Below are 17,320 nucleotides of genomic sequence, written 5' to 3' on the forward strand. Positions count from 1 at the left end.
TTGAGCCATTGTAAGCCAAAGGTTTCTTTCTTCATTGCTTTTTATCTGCGTCACACAGATCTGGTCCTCTAACTGCAGTCTAAAATTCTATGATGACATTATAGAACTTCAGGCTGAGGTGCTGCTTCACAGATTAGATTCACACAGTAAAATCCCTGTTTTTTCCCCACTCTGAATTGAAAATGAACACTGTGGACGTTAGTGAGAAAATCTGCATAAATGGGAGCATTTCTAGCCATCGCCATGAAATTTCCACTTGGATGTTTAGTCAAACGATACCTGTGTCAGCAGCATATCATGCCGTCTCCGCCAAACCAAAACAAGGGTCTACTCTACCATGCCATTCTGGCAGCCATCCCACTGTAGAGAAAACCCCCAAAACTGGAATTCCTCGTAATTTGCAAATCTAAGCCAAATCGATGATGTCAATCACACAACCCAGCTAGACTCTAACGTAGCCTGACAGTGCATCACAGGTTCGAGTCCCATTCTCGTCAATCCCCATCTCTATCTCCCTGTTTCCTGTCCATCTTCACTATAAATAAAAGCAGAAAAGCCCCCAAAATATATAATTTACTTTAAAATAACATAACCCAACTAGAAATATACAATACTTTTATTATTTTTTAACACAATACTACAATAGACTACAATAAAATAACACTGACATGTACAAAACTAGGTACAGTAGTGTTGTACATTAATGACATTGATTAATTCACAGCCAGGTGATATAACAAAATGTACTGCTTCCCATGAAGTCCTGTGAGTGAATGGAAGAGCGATGCCATTTGCACACTTCTGTATGTAGTTAATTTAACTCTGAGAGTGTACAATTATAACAGGGTCCTTTTTTTTTACTGCACATTGTATGCACGTCTGAATACCTGCTGCTGTGTGCACGTGATCTGTCACTTAAAGCCAATGATTTCTTGGGTGGCCCACCGGATGAGCTGGTTGTGGTCAAACTGGATGTATTTCCTCCAGTAGCGTCGGTCCCTGCCGTATGTTTGGGCGGGATAACACGGACTACCTGAAAGACAAAAAGAGATATTTTTTAATGTTGATGTTCTTGAAGAGAAGAGAAGAGAAGAGAAGAGAAGAGAAGAGAAGAGAAGAGAAGAGAAGAGAAGAGAAGAGAAGAGAAGAGAAGAGAATCTATAACTCCCTCTAGAGGTCTTGGAGAAGAGTTGTGTATTTTTGTTGCTGTTGTAAGCGATAGCTCGCCAGTATATCACAGTGTAATAATGTTTGTGTGTTCTCACTTATTCCATGGAAGATCCTTGCGACAGCTCTTCCAGAGAACTTCTCATCACTTCGGTTGGAAAGGAAACTTCTAATGTCTGCTCGGATTTGACCTTCCCAGTCTGACAGCTACACACACACACACACACACACACACACAAAATAAATATCTATGATAGTCCAGCTGTTGTGATATGCTGAAACGAATATCGACCCTGGATGAAATACCCAAATCAAATACTGTAATCCTCTTTCAAGTTAAATGAACACTGATATAGTGTGTGTGTGTGTGTGTGTGTAACTATGTGTTACCTTATATTTGTTGAGGTCATCATCATCCTCGTCCAGAGTGAGTGGGTGGTCTCTGTCTCGTCTCTTGTCAAAGTAGTCAGACAACAGGTTTTTCAGCTTGATACTGCGAGTCTCATCCAACTCATCCACACAGGACTCTACTTTACTGAATGAAACACTGGAACAGCGCGCACACACACACACACACACGCACACACAGTTGAAACACCGCTTTGAAGATGTTGTATTCTTGACACTTTATTAACTTCATAATTCCTACAATGATTTCTTCAGATTATTATTAGTATTAGTAGTAGTAGTATAACTATTTAGGGAATTTCTCACAGCATTGGTCCCTTACAGATGCTTAGATGATTTACAAGCTTGTAGATCGGCTATTCAATATATTTGTTTTTACATTTTTAATAAAAAAAGGAACGCTTTTGAACATACAGGTTTCCACCCGACACCGACGACATGCAGTATATACACAAGATAGATTGGGGTTTCTCAAAGTGGAGGCAGTGGCACCCTTAGGTGCCGTGATGCAAGTCCAGGGGTTCCGCAAAATACTTTGATAATATTTGGAATTGATCATTATCACTTCAATTTAACCACCTTCTATACTAAATCAAATGGACCTGAGTTGCACTGTACTTGGTGCATTCTTTTTCAATCTACACCAAATCTCTTGGCCAAAAATAGCCAATCTACAAGCTCACAACGCTTGTAGATCGTTTATTTTGGTGAATGTTCCCCACAGAATAGGGGTGCTGGGTTCAAGTGGTCAAATGTCAAATATATAAAGTTATTTTCAATCCATCTTAATGGAAACTTGATCTTCTCTCAAGTTTTCCTCGTGACATACTGTACTGCATCTTAGGACGAAAGATTTACATATTTATGTACCGTAATATGATAAATGTAAGTTGCTAAAAAGTAATTATGTGTGTGTGCGTGTGCGTGTGTGCGTGCACGCGCGCGTACCTGCGGAACGCCTTGAAGCTGGATGTCAGCTGGTAGAGCTGTGTTCTCTCTTGTTCTAGCACTCGGTTATGGAGGAACTGACACACTCTGTCCATCTCATCATCACTGAGGTCACCGAAGGAACGGAAGTAGTATGACAGATCGGAGAATTCAACCAGGACGCCGCTACGACCACCAGCTGACAAACACACACACGTCAGGATTTTCTATTAAATATTCAATTCATGTACACTGTGAAATATTGCAGGTCCACTTGTTTATTTCGATGGAAAAGCTTTATGAAAAGCTTTATTTCGAACATGTTTATTTCAAGACAAAGTCAACAATAAAAAAACTACAAAGAAAAGCTATATAATATCTATATAAGTCTCACAGGCAACAACAAACAATACTATAATAATATATGTTCGAAAAGGACATTTGTAAATGCTCAGTTAAATTAACACTCAGGATTTTACCGTGTGCTGCAGAAAATTCCAGAAAAGACAGAGAGGCAGTGTGGAAAGTGAGTCCAGATTTATCACTTAGGTGGATTAAACCGAATTTAACTACTATAAAAATAAAAGCAAGGACAAAATACTACCAAAACTATGCAAAATAAATATAGTTGGATAAACATACACTATTTCATATTTCACTGGTTTGGAAAACATATACGGTACCTGTAACTTTCTACACAGCATGAGTGAATGGCAACACTTCTTTAAGAACTGTGTTACCACAAATTAGACTCAAATTGTGTCAAACTATACCAAAATTGATGTTACAAGTGATGTATGCTTTTTGAAGAGCGTGCTCAAGCACACGCACACACACACACACACACACACACACACACACACACACACACACACACACACACACACACACACACACACACACACACACACACACACACAAACGTGTACCAGAGCTATATTGCAGTTGTCTTAGCCCTCTCTTCACAAGAGGAAGCTGCCATCCCATAGTATCAGCCACTTCGACGACATCAAAGTCCACCCCGTTAAAGCTCTCCACGCGCTGGCCTTCCATACGCTTTCTAGCCAGCACCACGGCAACCGGAGGGCAGCTGTAACCATGGCAAACCAGGAACAAACAAAACCACAGTCACATATTGGGAGATACTGTATGTATATGTAATGTCTAATATCGTTGCCGTGGGGCATAAATCTCTTATCTCCATGTTTTAACTTTTAGTTTCTTTTCGTAATTTAACGCCCTACTTGATCATACTACAACGTCACACAAAAGCATCAAAAGTAGCAGATCTGCAAGCTCGAAATGCGGCGCTTTGAGCTTGAAGATCTGCTACTTTTGCCAATTTTGAATGTTAATCCTGAAAAGTAACAAAAAAGTAATAGTTTTGGACATATGAGCTTCCCACCCGACAGAGACGATATGTTACAGCGGTGTAATTTCATACAGAATTTAATAATATCTTAATACTGTGTACCAGTTTTGGCCAATTGTAGCATACAGAAAGAGATATATGTTGTACTAGTTGAGTTAATTATAGCACACTATATTGGAGAATATTTCATACATCTTAGTGACTTTCTGAAGCTGCTTTGGTCCGTCGTAGCAGGTGACTTTACACACAGACAGGGTGGGGTGGAGAAGCTCCACAAAGCGCTGTGGGTGGAGTTCCAAGTAACACAGCAATGTCTCTACACCTGATACACACACACACACACACACACACACACACACACACACACACCAACATTAGAGGTACAAAATGATATGCTATTTGTTGACAGGTGGTTTTGAATGTATGCATCTATTCATCTCTCCAAACCTACATAATCTTTATGTATTATGTTCATTTCTATGTGTATTTTATTCCTCACCCTCTTCTGTGATATCCAGAGCCTCCACAGTCTGATGGATAGGGATAGCTCTCTCATGGGTGTGGCACACCCTCTCTCTGGGCCAATCACTGCTCTGCACCGACTCCACTTCCGGGTCGCTTGACCGATGGCGACCTCCCGTTCTGTCATCACCCTGGTTTTCTGATGATGGGGGACAGTGTTCTTGTTTAACCACTTGCTCCTTTTCGCCGACCTCCTCCTCCTCTTTGCACTTGTCCCCTCTGTGTTGGCGTGGCACCTCCTCTTCACAGGGAGGTGATGGAACCTTACAGTAAACAACAAAAAGTACCATTATTTTCAACCTCAATTCAGGTTAGTGACTAGTACAACTTCCATGTAAAATGCATGGCTTACAGGAGACAAATAATTTGTTTCCAAAACTACTAATTGTCCGCAGGGGTCCTATTATTTTCTGCCGTCTCAGCAAACCAAGAAATAGCGATGCCACAGTTGAGGAAATGATTATCAAATTACCAAAAATAGCAGATTCTTGTATATTGGCTATTTTTGAGCAACACCATTGTACGACAAAGTATAAATTATGGTTTATAATTAGGGCTTAGAAATTAGGTTCGGAAACTTAACATTGGTTGATTATTTCTCCCCTTCAATAATACCAATTGGTCGATTATTTCTCCCCTTCAATAATACCAATTGGTGTCAAAGTTGCAGGACCCATGCTCAGGTGCCAGTCACACACCTGCATGCATGCATCCAATTAATTACCTCTTCAGCAGGAGGCAATGGTACGTCCCTCTGGTGGCCAGGGTCTGTGGACTGTACCATTTGGGGCTGGTTAGGGGTGTTCATGCTACTCTCCTGTTCACAGAAATCCATCATCTCCAGCAGTTCTGAATCCTCAATGTCCTCCGCATGCTGACAGACACAATGGAGACATTTGCTGTCACATGGTCCAAGGGCATCATCTATGAGAATTTCAATGTACCACAAGTTCGCCATCTCTTTCACTTACTCACACGCACATTTACCTTGGCTAGTTCTTTTTGTTTCTGGTCTATCTGTCGACATTTGCAGGACGGGAAGGCCATCTGGACGAGTCTCTTCACCGTGTAGAAGTCTACTGTGTCTGCATGGATGTGACGACGCAACTCATGGAGGTCCCCACCCTGCACATACACACACACACACACACACAATTTTAACATTTTCTTCTTCTTCTTTCTTTTTCTGAATCAAACTTGCATCAGTAAATTAAAACCACGTAACTTTACCACGAGGGTTTTAGCCCAATGCCAATGCTCAGCTTCAGTACAATACATACAATTACATGGATACATAGTACAGACAGACTATAATAAGGACTAACCTCTGGGTCCAGGAAGAGGTGGCAGTGGGCCGGTTGTCCATCTCTCCCTGCCCTCCCAATTTCTTGAACGTAACTTTCAAAGCTCTGAAACAAAAAAAACATTGTTAATTTAACTGAAATTTATGCTACAATAAATAAACAATTACATAATTAAACACTTAATAGCTTTGAAAACTGTGCTTTGTGTACATCTGTTAGATGTACACAAAGAAACAGCAGTGTTTCAAAGGCAGCCACCTGAGGCCATCGGGTCTCAGGTCTAAATGGGTTAAATGTGTGTCATATAATCAAACCTTGGGCATATTGTGGTGAACTATTCCACGAACATCCGATTTATCCAAGCCCATGCCAAAAGCCACGGTAGCCACCACCACCCTCAGCTCCCCGCACATGAAGTTGTTCTGGACACGACGTCGCTCCGATGCGGACATGCCTGCATGGTACGACTCCGCCTGCCATTTTAACGCCTTACGAATCTTCTTTCTGGCTAAACACAGAGAAGGGTGAAAGGGGGATGGACAGCAGGAGAGGTTAGATAAATCTAAAAAAATAATAATATCAAAGTGTGTTTTGAGCGTAATAATTACTGTTTTGAATTTGAAACACACACACACAAACACATATATAAAGAAAGCAATAGAACTAGGTTAATCGTTTTGATGATAAAAGACAAGAAAAGTCATCCTTTACCCATGTCTTTCTTCTTCTGTCCTGCAGGATTGCTCTGAGTCTGGCTGCTGGGCTTCAAGTGAATATTTTCCTTCACTAGCACCCCCTGTAGGCAGGTCCTGAGCAGTGCCGACACACGAATAGTCTCTTCTCTTCTGGTGCAGTAGACAATGATGGAGTCCAGACAACCAAAACGATCTCCTTTCAACAGGGATACTAAAGCCTGGGAGAGAGACAGACAAGACAAGGGGGAAAAAACAAGAGAGAGAGTGAGAGGGCAAGTGGGCGATACAAAAAGTGTTATTTGGTTATTTCTTTTTTTTTTTTGTTCAAGGTTTTTTTATTTTATATTTTTACATACAGGTCAGTAATAAAAGGCATACAAAAAACAGTGAATGTATGTTACCCCTCCCACCCCCCCAAAGTTCACACTCCGAAAGAGCCACAACCCTGGTATCTTATTGTACCATTAACTCAAAGGACAATATAAACAAGTCAAAAAATAAATACAAAAAATACCAAAAAAAAAAGTTATTTGGTTATTTCAATGAGGATATAAGCCAGTGCACAGTCACAGACCATATTGTCGCTGTCGGGCAGAAACCAGCTTTCTCCATCTTTTTATTTTTTGTAATAAATCAGTGCTATTGAACACCCTTTACATCTATGTGTGGGTTTTGCAAATATTTAACCAATGAAAAGTAATAAAAGGCACTTCTGACTAAACATCCTAACTCCATTGGATCCTCAAACTGTCGGTCAAGCCACCTAACTCCAACTTTGGAGATAGTTGGGACAACTATTTAAAATCTCCTCATGAATGGTCAAAAATCTCCTCATGAATGGTCAAAAACCTCCTAACTCCACATGAGCTGTATTTGGGTAAAGTGATGATAATAAGGACACATTCAAGTATCTGACCATGTATAAAGTCACCATACCAACTTTGATGAGGCAATATTGTGTTCCATTTCCTGAAAAGTTAATAGTTAATTTCTGCCCAAAAGCCCAAGGACCGACCCCCCTACACACACACACACACACACACACAATACCTTGTCCTTCTCTCTGTCCATAGACACAGACAGCACCAGGTTAGGAGGCACCGCGGCAGACCTCACAGAGATGCCTTCCTCGTCGTTGATGTCCAGGTGGTGAGCTATGTCCAAGGCAGTGGACAACGTGGCTGTGGCAGTGAGACCCAGAAGGCAACGCACCCCCAAACGCTCTCGTAGTACCTACAAACACATATGCTGTATTTTTTAAGATTCTTTTAAGTACTAAAAATTATAATCATCTGTAGCATTAATGGGTTCCCTGAAGCAGTGGCTCTCAAAGTGGGGTCTGCGGACCCCCAGGAGTTCTTGAGGGGGTTCCAGGGGCACCTGATTGATAGTTAGGAACCAAATTGATCTTTATGGGGCTGTAACTCTGAGAGTATACAAATGGAACCAATTTTTTCTACACTCTCAAGAGTTATAGGGTTCCGTGATCTAATCTAATGCATGAATAAACTAGGGGTCCTTTAAATAAAAAGGTTTTAGAATCACTGCCCTGAAGAGACAGGTATGAGAACACTATACGCACCTTACAGAGCCTCAGGTAGCAGGGTCTGAAGTTGTGTGACCACTCGGACACACAATGCGCTTCGTCAATACAAGCGAAGGCCACAGGGGGGAGCTGCTGAGCTGTGGGCAGACAGCCTGAACCTGATCCACCGCCCCCCACCAGAGCCTCAGGGGACAGGAGCAACACACACACCTCTCCTGACTTCACCTGGAGGGACAAGTTGTTTTCAAGGCATTTATGATTGTATTAGACAGAACAGTAAAAATGAATAATTACATAAACACACACAGACAGTGATGCTGTGTGTACCTCCTTACCTTTTCAATAGCTGCTTCCCTCTGTTTCATGGACATGTTGGAGTGGATGCATGCTGCCTTCAACCCAGGTGGCAGACCAGAGACCTGCGCGCACACACACACACACGGTACAGATGAAAATTAGGCAACTCTGGCTAACTCTGGCTCATTCACGTGGATGTGAAAAACGGACATGTTGATTAATGTGCACTGTCCCCGATAAATAAATAAATAGACAAACATTGCATACTGTACAATGAGCTGGTGTGTGTGTGTTTTCTTGACACATTAGGGCCCAAATGTTCAACCTGAAACCAGTTGATTGAGGTTCGGCATGTGAAATTGGTGTAAATCCAATTAGATTTGACTAAAGATTCATTTAGTTGAGGTTAGGGAATATGGAATGAATGTAAGCAAAAGTCCCCAAAAATTAGCAAATTTAATGTGTGTGCATGTGTGCGTGTGTACCTGGTCATCCATCAGTGAGACCAGAGGGGAGACAACCAGCACGATGCTTTTAGATCTCTGAGCATACAGATAGGCTGGGAGCTGGTAACACAATGATTTACCCATCCCTGTTGACAACACAACCAGGGTAGAGAGACCTACAAGACAGGAGAGGGAGCAAAGGAGGGAGAGAAGGTAAAGGAGAGAGGAGGAGAAAATGGAGAGAAGTGTAACTACTAGCTGTTACAGGTGAAGTCTACCTAAAGAGGAGATTTCCCTAAAAATCTCCAACATTTATTTCAAGGTCAAAGTGAATGCAAGTCCCATTTCAATCCTCACAATCTGCACCTCCTCTCTTGACAGAAAGAGCATGAGTGTCTGTGTGTGTGTGCATGTGCGCGTGTGTGTACAGTACATACTGTACCTGACAGTATCCTCATAATGGCCTCCTCTTGTCCTGGTCGGAATGACTGGTAGCCAAAATCATTCAAAGCCTTGTACACATCAGCAGGTGTTGCTACACACACATATACACAAACTCAATTATTAAACTTAACATCAACAACTTTTTATTTATTTAGGACTTCACAAAATTGATGTGCAATATTATATACAGGTTCTAGGAGGTGTGTGTGTGTGTGTGTGTGTGTGTGTGTGTGTGTGTGTGTGTGTGTGTGTGTGTGTGTGTGTGTGTGTGTGTGTGTGTGTGTGTGTGTGTGTGTGTGTGTGTACCCTGGACTTTTCCATCATCTCCTACACTATACAATGGCTCCATGGGTGGAGGAGGGGCGGGCCGTTCGTCGGAGGGGCGAATCACATTCAACAGCACCTCGTCCTGTTTACTGTCCACCTTCTGGTCCTGATCTGGCTCCACAACATTTGTAGTAGGCTGAGTAACTGCAACACACACACACACACACACACACACACACACACACACACACACACACACACACACACACACACACACACACACACACACACACACACACACACACACACACACACACACACACACACACACACACACACACACACACACACACACACACACACACACACACACAAAATTGAATATGATCCATGTAAATTCTCCAAAATATGTACACACAAATATAAAGACACACCAAAAGAAAGACCAAAGAAGTGGAGCATTCACAAACCAGGTGGTAAAGATTAGAGCAAGCCCTACTGTACACCTGACAGCATACAATATGCAACACATGCAAAGTTTTACTGTTTTAAAACAGATCAGGGTAATCTCATGACTCCTGCAGCAATCATGCAACTCGTTATAAAAAGAAGCATTTGGTATGCACTGCGGGCAAGACATTTACTGTAACAATTCATGTACTGGGGAGTGCAGTTCTAAGGTATAGGCTCTAGTAACAGTAAAATCCTCAGTGTTAGTTTTTCCATTTGTACAAACCTACCTCTGCAAATGTACCCAATCCACTTGGTTACATTTTGTACACTTTCACAGTTATATTAACTCAGGATTTTATTGTGTATGTTGAACAGACAGACATACAGTACTGTACCTAGAGGTTCAGATCGCAGTGTTCCTGTTGCCCTGGCAACCTCCTCCAAGGTGGGCAGTTCAAAAGGCTCCTCTTCTACAGTGTCCGCTATCTGAGACAGAGATGGGGGAGGGGCTACAGAACAGAGGAAAAGCAGCTTGAGATGAATATCGTCGATGTCGGGTGAAAACCTTGTACGTCCAAAACTGTTACTTTTCAGGAAATTTAGAAAAGAACCAATGGATCCAATGCAGTATTTATTTATTTAGTCACATGCTTCTGTTCACTAGTTTTCATTGGTTAAATATTTATAAAACCTACAGACAGACTTAATCACTTTCACTTAAAACTTAGTAGTAGTAGAGTATTCATTTACAAAAGATGTAAAAGAAAAATTGAAACCCATTTGCTTTAATCAAAACATATACACTGCATTCTTCAGTTCTGGTATTGGACACAATTTTAGGCCACAGGAAGGGACATGAATTAGGTCTGGGTGGGTGATATGGACAAAATCTCTGTATGGTAGAGTATGTTAATACAATACAACTTATACAATTGGGGTGGTTGTATTTTGTCTCCTTGCTCTTCTATTGTCTAAATGCTGATTTAATGCATAATTCTGATTATTGTGTCAAAGGTCATGTCTCACCTAGACTAAAATGTTCAGCACTTACGCTGGAAGTTCAAGTCCGGGGTTAAAGAGGAAAGTTACATAGTGCAGCTTTAAGTGATTAAAATCAGAAAGAGACTACACTTACAGTATGTCATATCATGAAATAACAATATCCAAAATCCCAGAAGATATCTAGTCACAATATGGATGTAATCTCAATATATTTGCCCAGTTCTAATGTGAATGCATACACAGTGTGTTTCTCTTACCTGGCCCCTTGCAGTCCATGGCCCAGTGTCCAGTGCCTCCACACTTGAAACAGCTGTCACCCTGTCGATTCATCCCCCCTCTGAAACCTCCCCTGAAACCTCCCCTTCCTCTGCCAAAGCCACCCCCACCCCCAAAACGCTCTCCTTTCAGCGCAAACTTCGCCATGACCATCTGAAACACACATACACAGAAACTCACATCACTTGTAACACAGTACACTACACTAGTGAGTTAATTCTACTCACTGATATAAATATATTCTTAGAAGAGAATTACATACACAAACAGTTGTATTTTCATATTAAGTACATTGGTGAACACTCAATCCCAACTTCATCATTTACACATTTCAAATTCTATATTTGTCAAGTCATTCACACACAACAACACAAGCATCTGCTCCAATTTACCTGTTTGCGTAGGCCCAACCCTCTCATCGCGTAGCCTTTGACATGAGATTTCTTCTTTAAGTTGATCTTCACAAAGTTGGGGTCTGAATTTTTTACGACGCTGTCCAAATAAAGCAACAACAACATACATGACCACACATAATTCAGCTGGATAGCTTGGCACCCCTACTTTAGGCACGTTATAATAGGTGAACATTTGTCAAAAATAGCTGATCTACAAACTCACAATGCAACGTGTTGTGACCATGTAGATCAGCTATTTTCGATCCTACATCCTACTTCCTAGGACTGAATACCAATTTGAGCTCACCTGGGTCTAACAATCTGAATGTGTCGTGATTTGTTTGCTTTGGCATCCTCTTCATCCACCTCTCCAAACAAGTTCTCCTGGGGGGCCTTAACATAAAGGTAAATGCATTTACATAATAAATACAAAATATTTGTTATATTATTATGGAACGTACTGTATGCAGAATTGTATTATGCTGTCACGTTTTACAGGAACACTGGGGTGAAATAGAGAAAGAAAGAAAGAAATGCTTACTTTAGCAAGTGGCTTGATGTCTTTCTTCTCTTCTTCATCTTCATCTTCCTCTTCCTCTCCCGTCTTTCTTCTCCTCTTCTTCTTCCCTCCCTCTCCGGCTGGTGTTGTGTTTCCATCAGAACCCGCCTCCTTCTTCTTTCTGCTGGTCCGCTGCCTCTTCTTCACCCCACCCTCCTCTGCCACCTCTCCTTCTGTGTCCTCTCCCTCTCTCTGTCTCTTCGCCCCTCTCTTCTTCTTGACTCCTTTCGTTTCCGGCAGGGCCCCATCGTCCACGTCCCCCTGTCCTCCTTCAACGCCCTCCCCTCCTTCTCCTCCTGCCATCGCTTTCTTCTTTCCTCCTCGTCTCCGGCTTTGTGGGGCAGGTTTAGACGTAGCAGCATGGACCTCTCTGTTCTCGTCTCCATCCTCTCTTCTTTCACTCTCTTCCTGTCCTTTCTTTTGTCTTTTCCCTCCTTTTCTTCCTCTGTCACCTTCTGTTCCTTCTTCTCGTCCTACTCCTCCAGATGCAGTCTCTCCTAATCCTGTCGCCGTGTCCCCTCCTCCTCTCACTCCTTCTTCCTCCATCTCTCTTGTTTCTTGTATTATTCTCTCCAGCTCTAACTCCCTTGTTTCTTGTCTTGTTCTCTCCAGCTCTACCTCTCTTTCTTGTCTTATTCTCTCCAGCTCTACCTCTCTTTTTTGTCTTATTCTCTCCAGCTCTGCTTCTCGGTTGCCTGCCACGGGCTTCTCCCCTTCCGCCACCTCTCCGAACACCTGACATCTCTCCAGCCAGCCTCGGTCCAACAAACTCAGCCTGCTGACCAGGGCCGACCGGCCGCCCCCCTGCAGGCCCTCTCTCCCTCCACTGAAAGCATCTGAAGATTCTCCTCCTCTCAAGACCCCTAATGCGTGGGAATTATCTAAAAGACCTGCATCTCCTTGCGAAGTCCCAGCATTCTGGTCATCTCCTTGGGAAATAGCAAGACTTTCCCCATGTCCTTTCAAGCCGCTTAAAGCTCCTGTGCGTCCTGGGGGAGATTCAGTCACAGTCGATTTGGTTGGAGACCAAGATAAACTGGGAGCATTGCGCTTACCAGCAGTAATACTCACACTCTCACTATTACTACCATTGTCTCTAATAGTAGAACTAACGGGTTCATCACAAGACATGAGAGCAGGATCGAAGACTTCAAATGGTGCTTCAGGCTCCGTTGGACATAGCGTCTTCATAGCCAAAGACCCTGGGCAGGTATTGGCTCGTCTATGGAGAGAGGAGCATGTGAATTCAAACGAACCCCCTTAAAGTATCAGTTTGTTGGGGTACATGATGGCTACAGTAGATTATGTTGACAGTTTATAGCTCCAGTCCTCCATGACATGGTCTGTTTAAAAGTCTGTAATATAAAAGCCATTCTTATAGTACATAGGCCTGCACAGTAAAATCCTCACTGTTAATTTATATACTATTTACAGGTCCATTTGGTTACGTTTGCAAGAGCATTAAGAGTTAAATGAACACTCATTCCTTAACTGTGTATATTCATACACCTTAAAAAAAAGGTTTTTAATGACCTTGGAGTGAAGGGGCTTGACCTTGGAGTGAAGGGGCTTGACTTGGCTGGAGTGGCCAGGGTGAGAGGAGTGGAGGCGGCTGTTGCAGCAGGGCTGCCTGGTTGTCCTCCTGTCTGTCTGTCCTTCCAGGACTTGAGGGGAGTACGTCCAGGAGTCAAAGACTTCTTCAATGAGGCAGGCCTCTCCTAGACAAACAAAAAGAATAAGAATAACAATAATATTTTTTTTTAAGTTTTGTTTTGACATTTATATAACCAGGGAGATCTGGCCAAGACAGACATGCAGCATAATTAAAAAACAAAAGGAGACAGAAATAAAATAAATCACATTTCAGAAGAGAATTCTACAGTACAGTAGATGCAAAAACATTGACACATCTGCCACTACTTCTTTCATTTTGGATTAAAAAGCATTTCGCTCATGTTACAAAGAAATCCAATAAAAAGAGTATTTTTTTTTTTTAAAGAATTTTGTGAAATTAATCGATTTAGTTTCAAGTCATTCTGTATTCCATCTCCATGGTGAAAAATACGCAAATGACCTTTTCACCATTTCAGACAGCATAAAGCACTCCTGACTGAGAGCGCAATATGGAAGCAGAACAAGAATTGCCTTATGTATGGTATAAAGCGTTTTTTGCAGTGTATTTGCATCCATTATAAATTAGTTAGTCAATGCATTCAGAATAGATTCAATAATATTTTCAAAGCCATTAACTTATCTCTGTGATCAACTGTTTTGCTTTCTTTTTCAAAAGACTTAAAACATGTTAAGCTCAAAGTGGCTGTAGCCTATAAAGTCTAAACCGAAATTATTAAGCACATTTTCATTTCTCTCTCCCTTTTTGACTCTTTTGCCTTTCTCTCGCTCCCTCCCATTACTTCCTACCTTAGAAGTGAGAGAAGTCAGATTGCTTTTCAGCTTCATTCCGTAGTACTGGGAAGAGGCCTGAAGACCCTCTCTGTCCTGCGGGGTGAGACTAGGAGAGGGCACGGGCCGACTGCTGCGATTCAGATGAGAACCCCAACAACCCGACTCCTGAATGGACGGACAGGTAGAGATAGATGTTTGGATGGATATAGGGATGAACAGGTGGACATGAAGGTAATGGGAGAGAGAGACAGTGATACAGTAGTATAGACACAACGCAAGGAAGAGAAACCGCACCTCAGAGCGCAAGACAGTACACAGAAAAATCTTCTGTGTTAATTCAACTCTGAGAGTGTACAAATATAGTTTGGTTAGTCAGTGGCTCCACACATGTCCGAGTTCCAAACGGATAAAACAACACTGAGGATTGTACTGTGTAGCATCATTGGAATCAAATTCAGACTGAGAACATGAATACATTTAAGCTAACAAGTTGTGATGCATAGTTCTCTTCCAGTTTACTTTGGATTGCACTTAACTCTTGTCCATCCGTTTCCTCACAGACGACACTCACACTCACACTCACTCACTCCCTCCCTCGCTCTCTCTCACACACACAGTAAAGGTACCTTTGGATCTGTGTTGGTCTCAGCTGTAGACCTGGGCTCAGTGTGTCCATTGCTCCCATTATTAATGCTGCTGTTCTCCTTGGCTTGTTTCAGATTACGATATTCTTTATACAACTCTGAAATGCATACACAATAATCATCATCATCATCATCATCACCATCACTCCAGATGCCTCAGAGTATGTGTTTGATTTGGTTTTACTTCCAACAATGCATCTGTGTAATTATTAATCTTCTTATAATATCTAATTAGACTAAGAATTAGAATTGAATACTAAACTGCAATGAGTGCTATACTCACTCTTAGTTTCTTCTGGGGCTTGGTCAATGTCCTCCTGTGACACACAGAACATCACCTCAATTTTAACATGCTGTAGATATCATACTCTGCATATCACTTATGCTGTTTTCAATTTCTGTTAGTATATTATGTTTTTTATTTTATCTAAAACAATCCCCCAGCACATGTATAGACAGAAAAAATGATAATAATAGTGACATTAATAATAATAAACCAAATCAATACAATATAACATAAATGTCAAAACAAAAAAAAAGAATATAAGTTGAAAGAATACATCTTTCAACCTAAAAACTTTGTTTCACCGATCCTTTTATAGGTGAAAAAAAACTAAAAGGATGCTGTTGCTGTTTTAAATTTCAAGAGCAATGTTTCAACTACATTGAGTAAAACCACTAAGATACTTACAACACCCAATAGGGTAACTTAACTTTATAATGTGGTCGTTATGATACACATACAGACGTACGTTATCCAATATTCTTTTCACCACTGTGGACTTTTGTTTATTATTACCTTATTGGGTTTCCTTTCATGTTGTCCGACAAACGATTGCTCCCAGTCTTTTAGAAGAATCTTCACCTCATTGTAGCGATCCATGTCGACCACTGATATTCTCCTGGTAACTTTAGTTTAATAACATGTCAGTCGCTTCATTCACCGACTGAAGTGCTGTTCTTGTAGCGTAGTTTACTGTGTGCTGTGCTGCTTTTCAGTGAAGAGATTTGGTGTAGGGGGGAACTGCGATCACTGCAGTGTTTACAGATCCTTCTAGTTGTGCTGCAGGACTTCCGCGATCATTTTCGCGCGCTGGGTGACTGACGGCCATGTTGCCAGGTTTGACTTTATCCCCTAACTAAATCATGCCAAAATTCCAGTTTCAAGTTTTTTGTAAAAGAGTATGATATGGTAAAAATGGTAAGTGATCAGCCTGAAGAGAGTGTTTACTGGGGTCTGTGCTGCTTAATTAAATTACATTCCATTATTGTGTCGAACAATCAACTATATATAATACAATATATAACCAGCAATTAGCAAATCATTCAAGTAAAGACGGTGCTACCCACACACTTTTTCACTGATCTCGAGTATGCTGCCACCCTCAGGCAAACGTTACACCTTCTTCCTTTTGGTGTTTAACGGTGGCTGGCAGGCAGAATCCTATGTGTTGCATTACTGCCACCCTCTGGAGTTAGTTAACTCCTACAGTGTCCAGTTAGTTAGATAAAAGTATCTGATCAGCTTTCTTTGGAGAGAACAGGACATCCTACCATAGATACTTCCACCACACTCCAGTTGTATACCCTTTTGCCTTCTTCTCCTCCAGCTCTTTTCCCACCATCATGTTCTTTCTTTCCGTCGTCGTCATCATTCATCATAACCTTTATTTAAACTCGGAGTTACAGTTGGGGGGCAGGCCCTCGTTTTCAATGTAGTCGAGGTAACAATACAGAACACAATACTCAACAGGTAATTCACATACAACAATAATTAAAACACATAAATCAGAAGACAGAAAATACTCAAAATCTTAAACAGCTAAACCAAAAAATGTAATAAGCTAAGTTACATTGTTGAACAAGTGTCAGAAACCATTGACCTGAATTGACCCAAAGAAGGAAGTGAACTGATTTTTAAGGACTTCTGAAGCTCATTCCATGCAGATGGAGCACTGACAGAGAATGCTGCCTTGCATAGCTCTGTTTGACCAAGAGGAAACCTGAGCATCAGGAAGTCACCCGAGCGGGTCAACATAGAACAAATATACTTTTCCTGCAGGTAACAAGCACGTGTTCTACTGTTTGTGGTGCGTGACAATGCTCACACAGTACAGTTGGGTGCTTCCCTATAATGTGTAATCTTATTACTGGGTCTTCCTATTCGTAGACTGGTCATTATACGTCCGT

The 17,320-nt window shown here is 41.5% G+C and overlaps 1 protein-coding gene across 1 annotated transcript; it reads right to left on the reverse strand.

The window, feature by feature from the left end:
* Window positions 1-598: 598 nt before the first annotated feature.
* On the reverse strand, window positions 599-16,132 carry recql4 (RecQ helicase-like 4). The gene is made up of 28 exons (XM_084080144.1): window positions 15,930-16,132; window positions 15,414-15,447; window positions 15,113-15,228; window positions 14,502-14,651; window positions 13,614-13,798; window positions 12,063-13,302; window positions 11,829-11,914; window positions 11,519-11,618; window positions 11,108-11,279; window positions 10,244-10,357; window positions 9,435-9,599; window positions 9,127-9,219; window positions 8,724-8,860; window positions 8,277-8,360; window positions 7,978-8,166; window positions 7,446-7,628; window positions 6,412-6,613; window positions 6,015-6,208; window positions 5,722-5,805; window positions 5,384-5,521; window positions 5,121-5,270; window positions 4,374-4,659; window positions 4,067-4,196; window positions 3,432-3,592; window positions 2,524-2,701; window positions 1,558-1,714; window positions 1,266-1,374; window positions 599-1,033 (listed from the first exon to the last, which is right to left on the reverse strand). The coding sequence occupies exons 1-28, from the start codon at window positions 16,011-16,013 to the stop codon at window positions 912-914; spliced, it is 5,043 nt and encodes a 1,680-aa protein (XP_083936270.1). The 5' UTR covers window positions 16,014-16,132; the 3' UTR covers window positions 599-911.
* Between the last annotated feature and the right edge of the window lie 1,188 nt (window positions 16,133-17,320).

Source organism: Gymnoscopelus microlampas (genome assembly GCF_963454915.1).
Source record: "Gymnoscopelus microlampas genome assembly, chromosome: 15".
Taxonomy (NCBI): Eukaryota; Metazoa; Chordata; class Actinopteri; order Myctophiformes; family Myctophidae; genus Gymnoscopelus; species Gymnoscopelus microlampas.

Coding starts and splice junctions, on each gene's coding strand:
- recql4 (XM_084080144.1), bottom strand. CDS start 16,013: ATGGATCGCTACAATGAGGTGAAGATTCTTCTAAAAGACTGGGAGCAA. Junction 10,358..11,107: donor CATGGACTGCAAGGGGCCAG/GTAAGAGAAACA, acceptor TCTGTTCTGTAG/CCCCTCCCCCATCTCTGTCT. Junction 5,806..6,014: donor TTCACCACAATATGCCCAAG/GTTTGATTATAT, acceptor TTTTTGTTTCAG/AGCTTTGAAAGTTACGTTCA.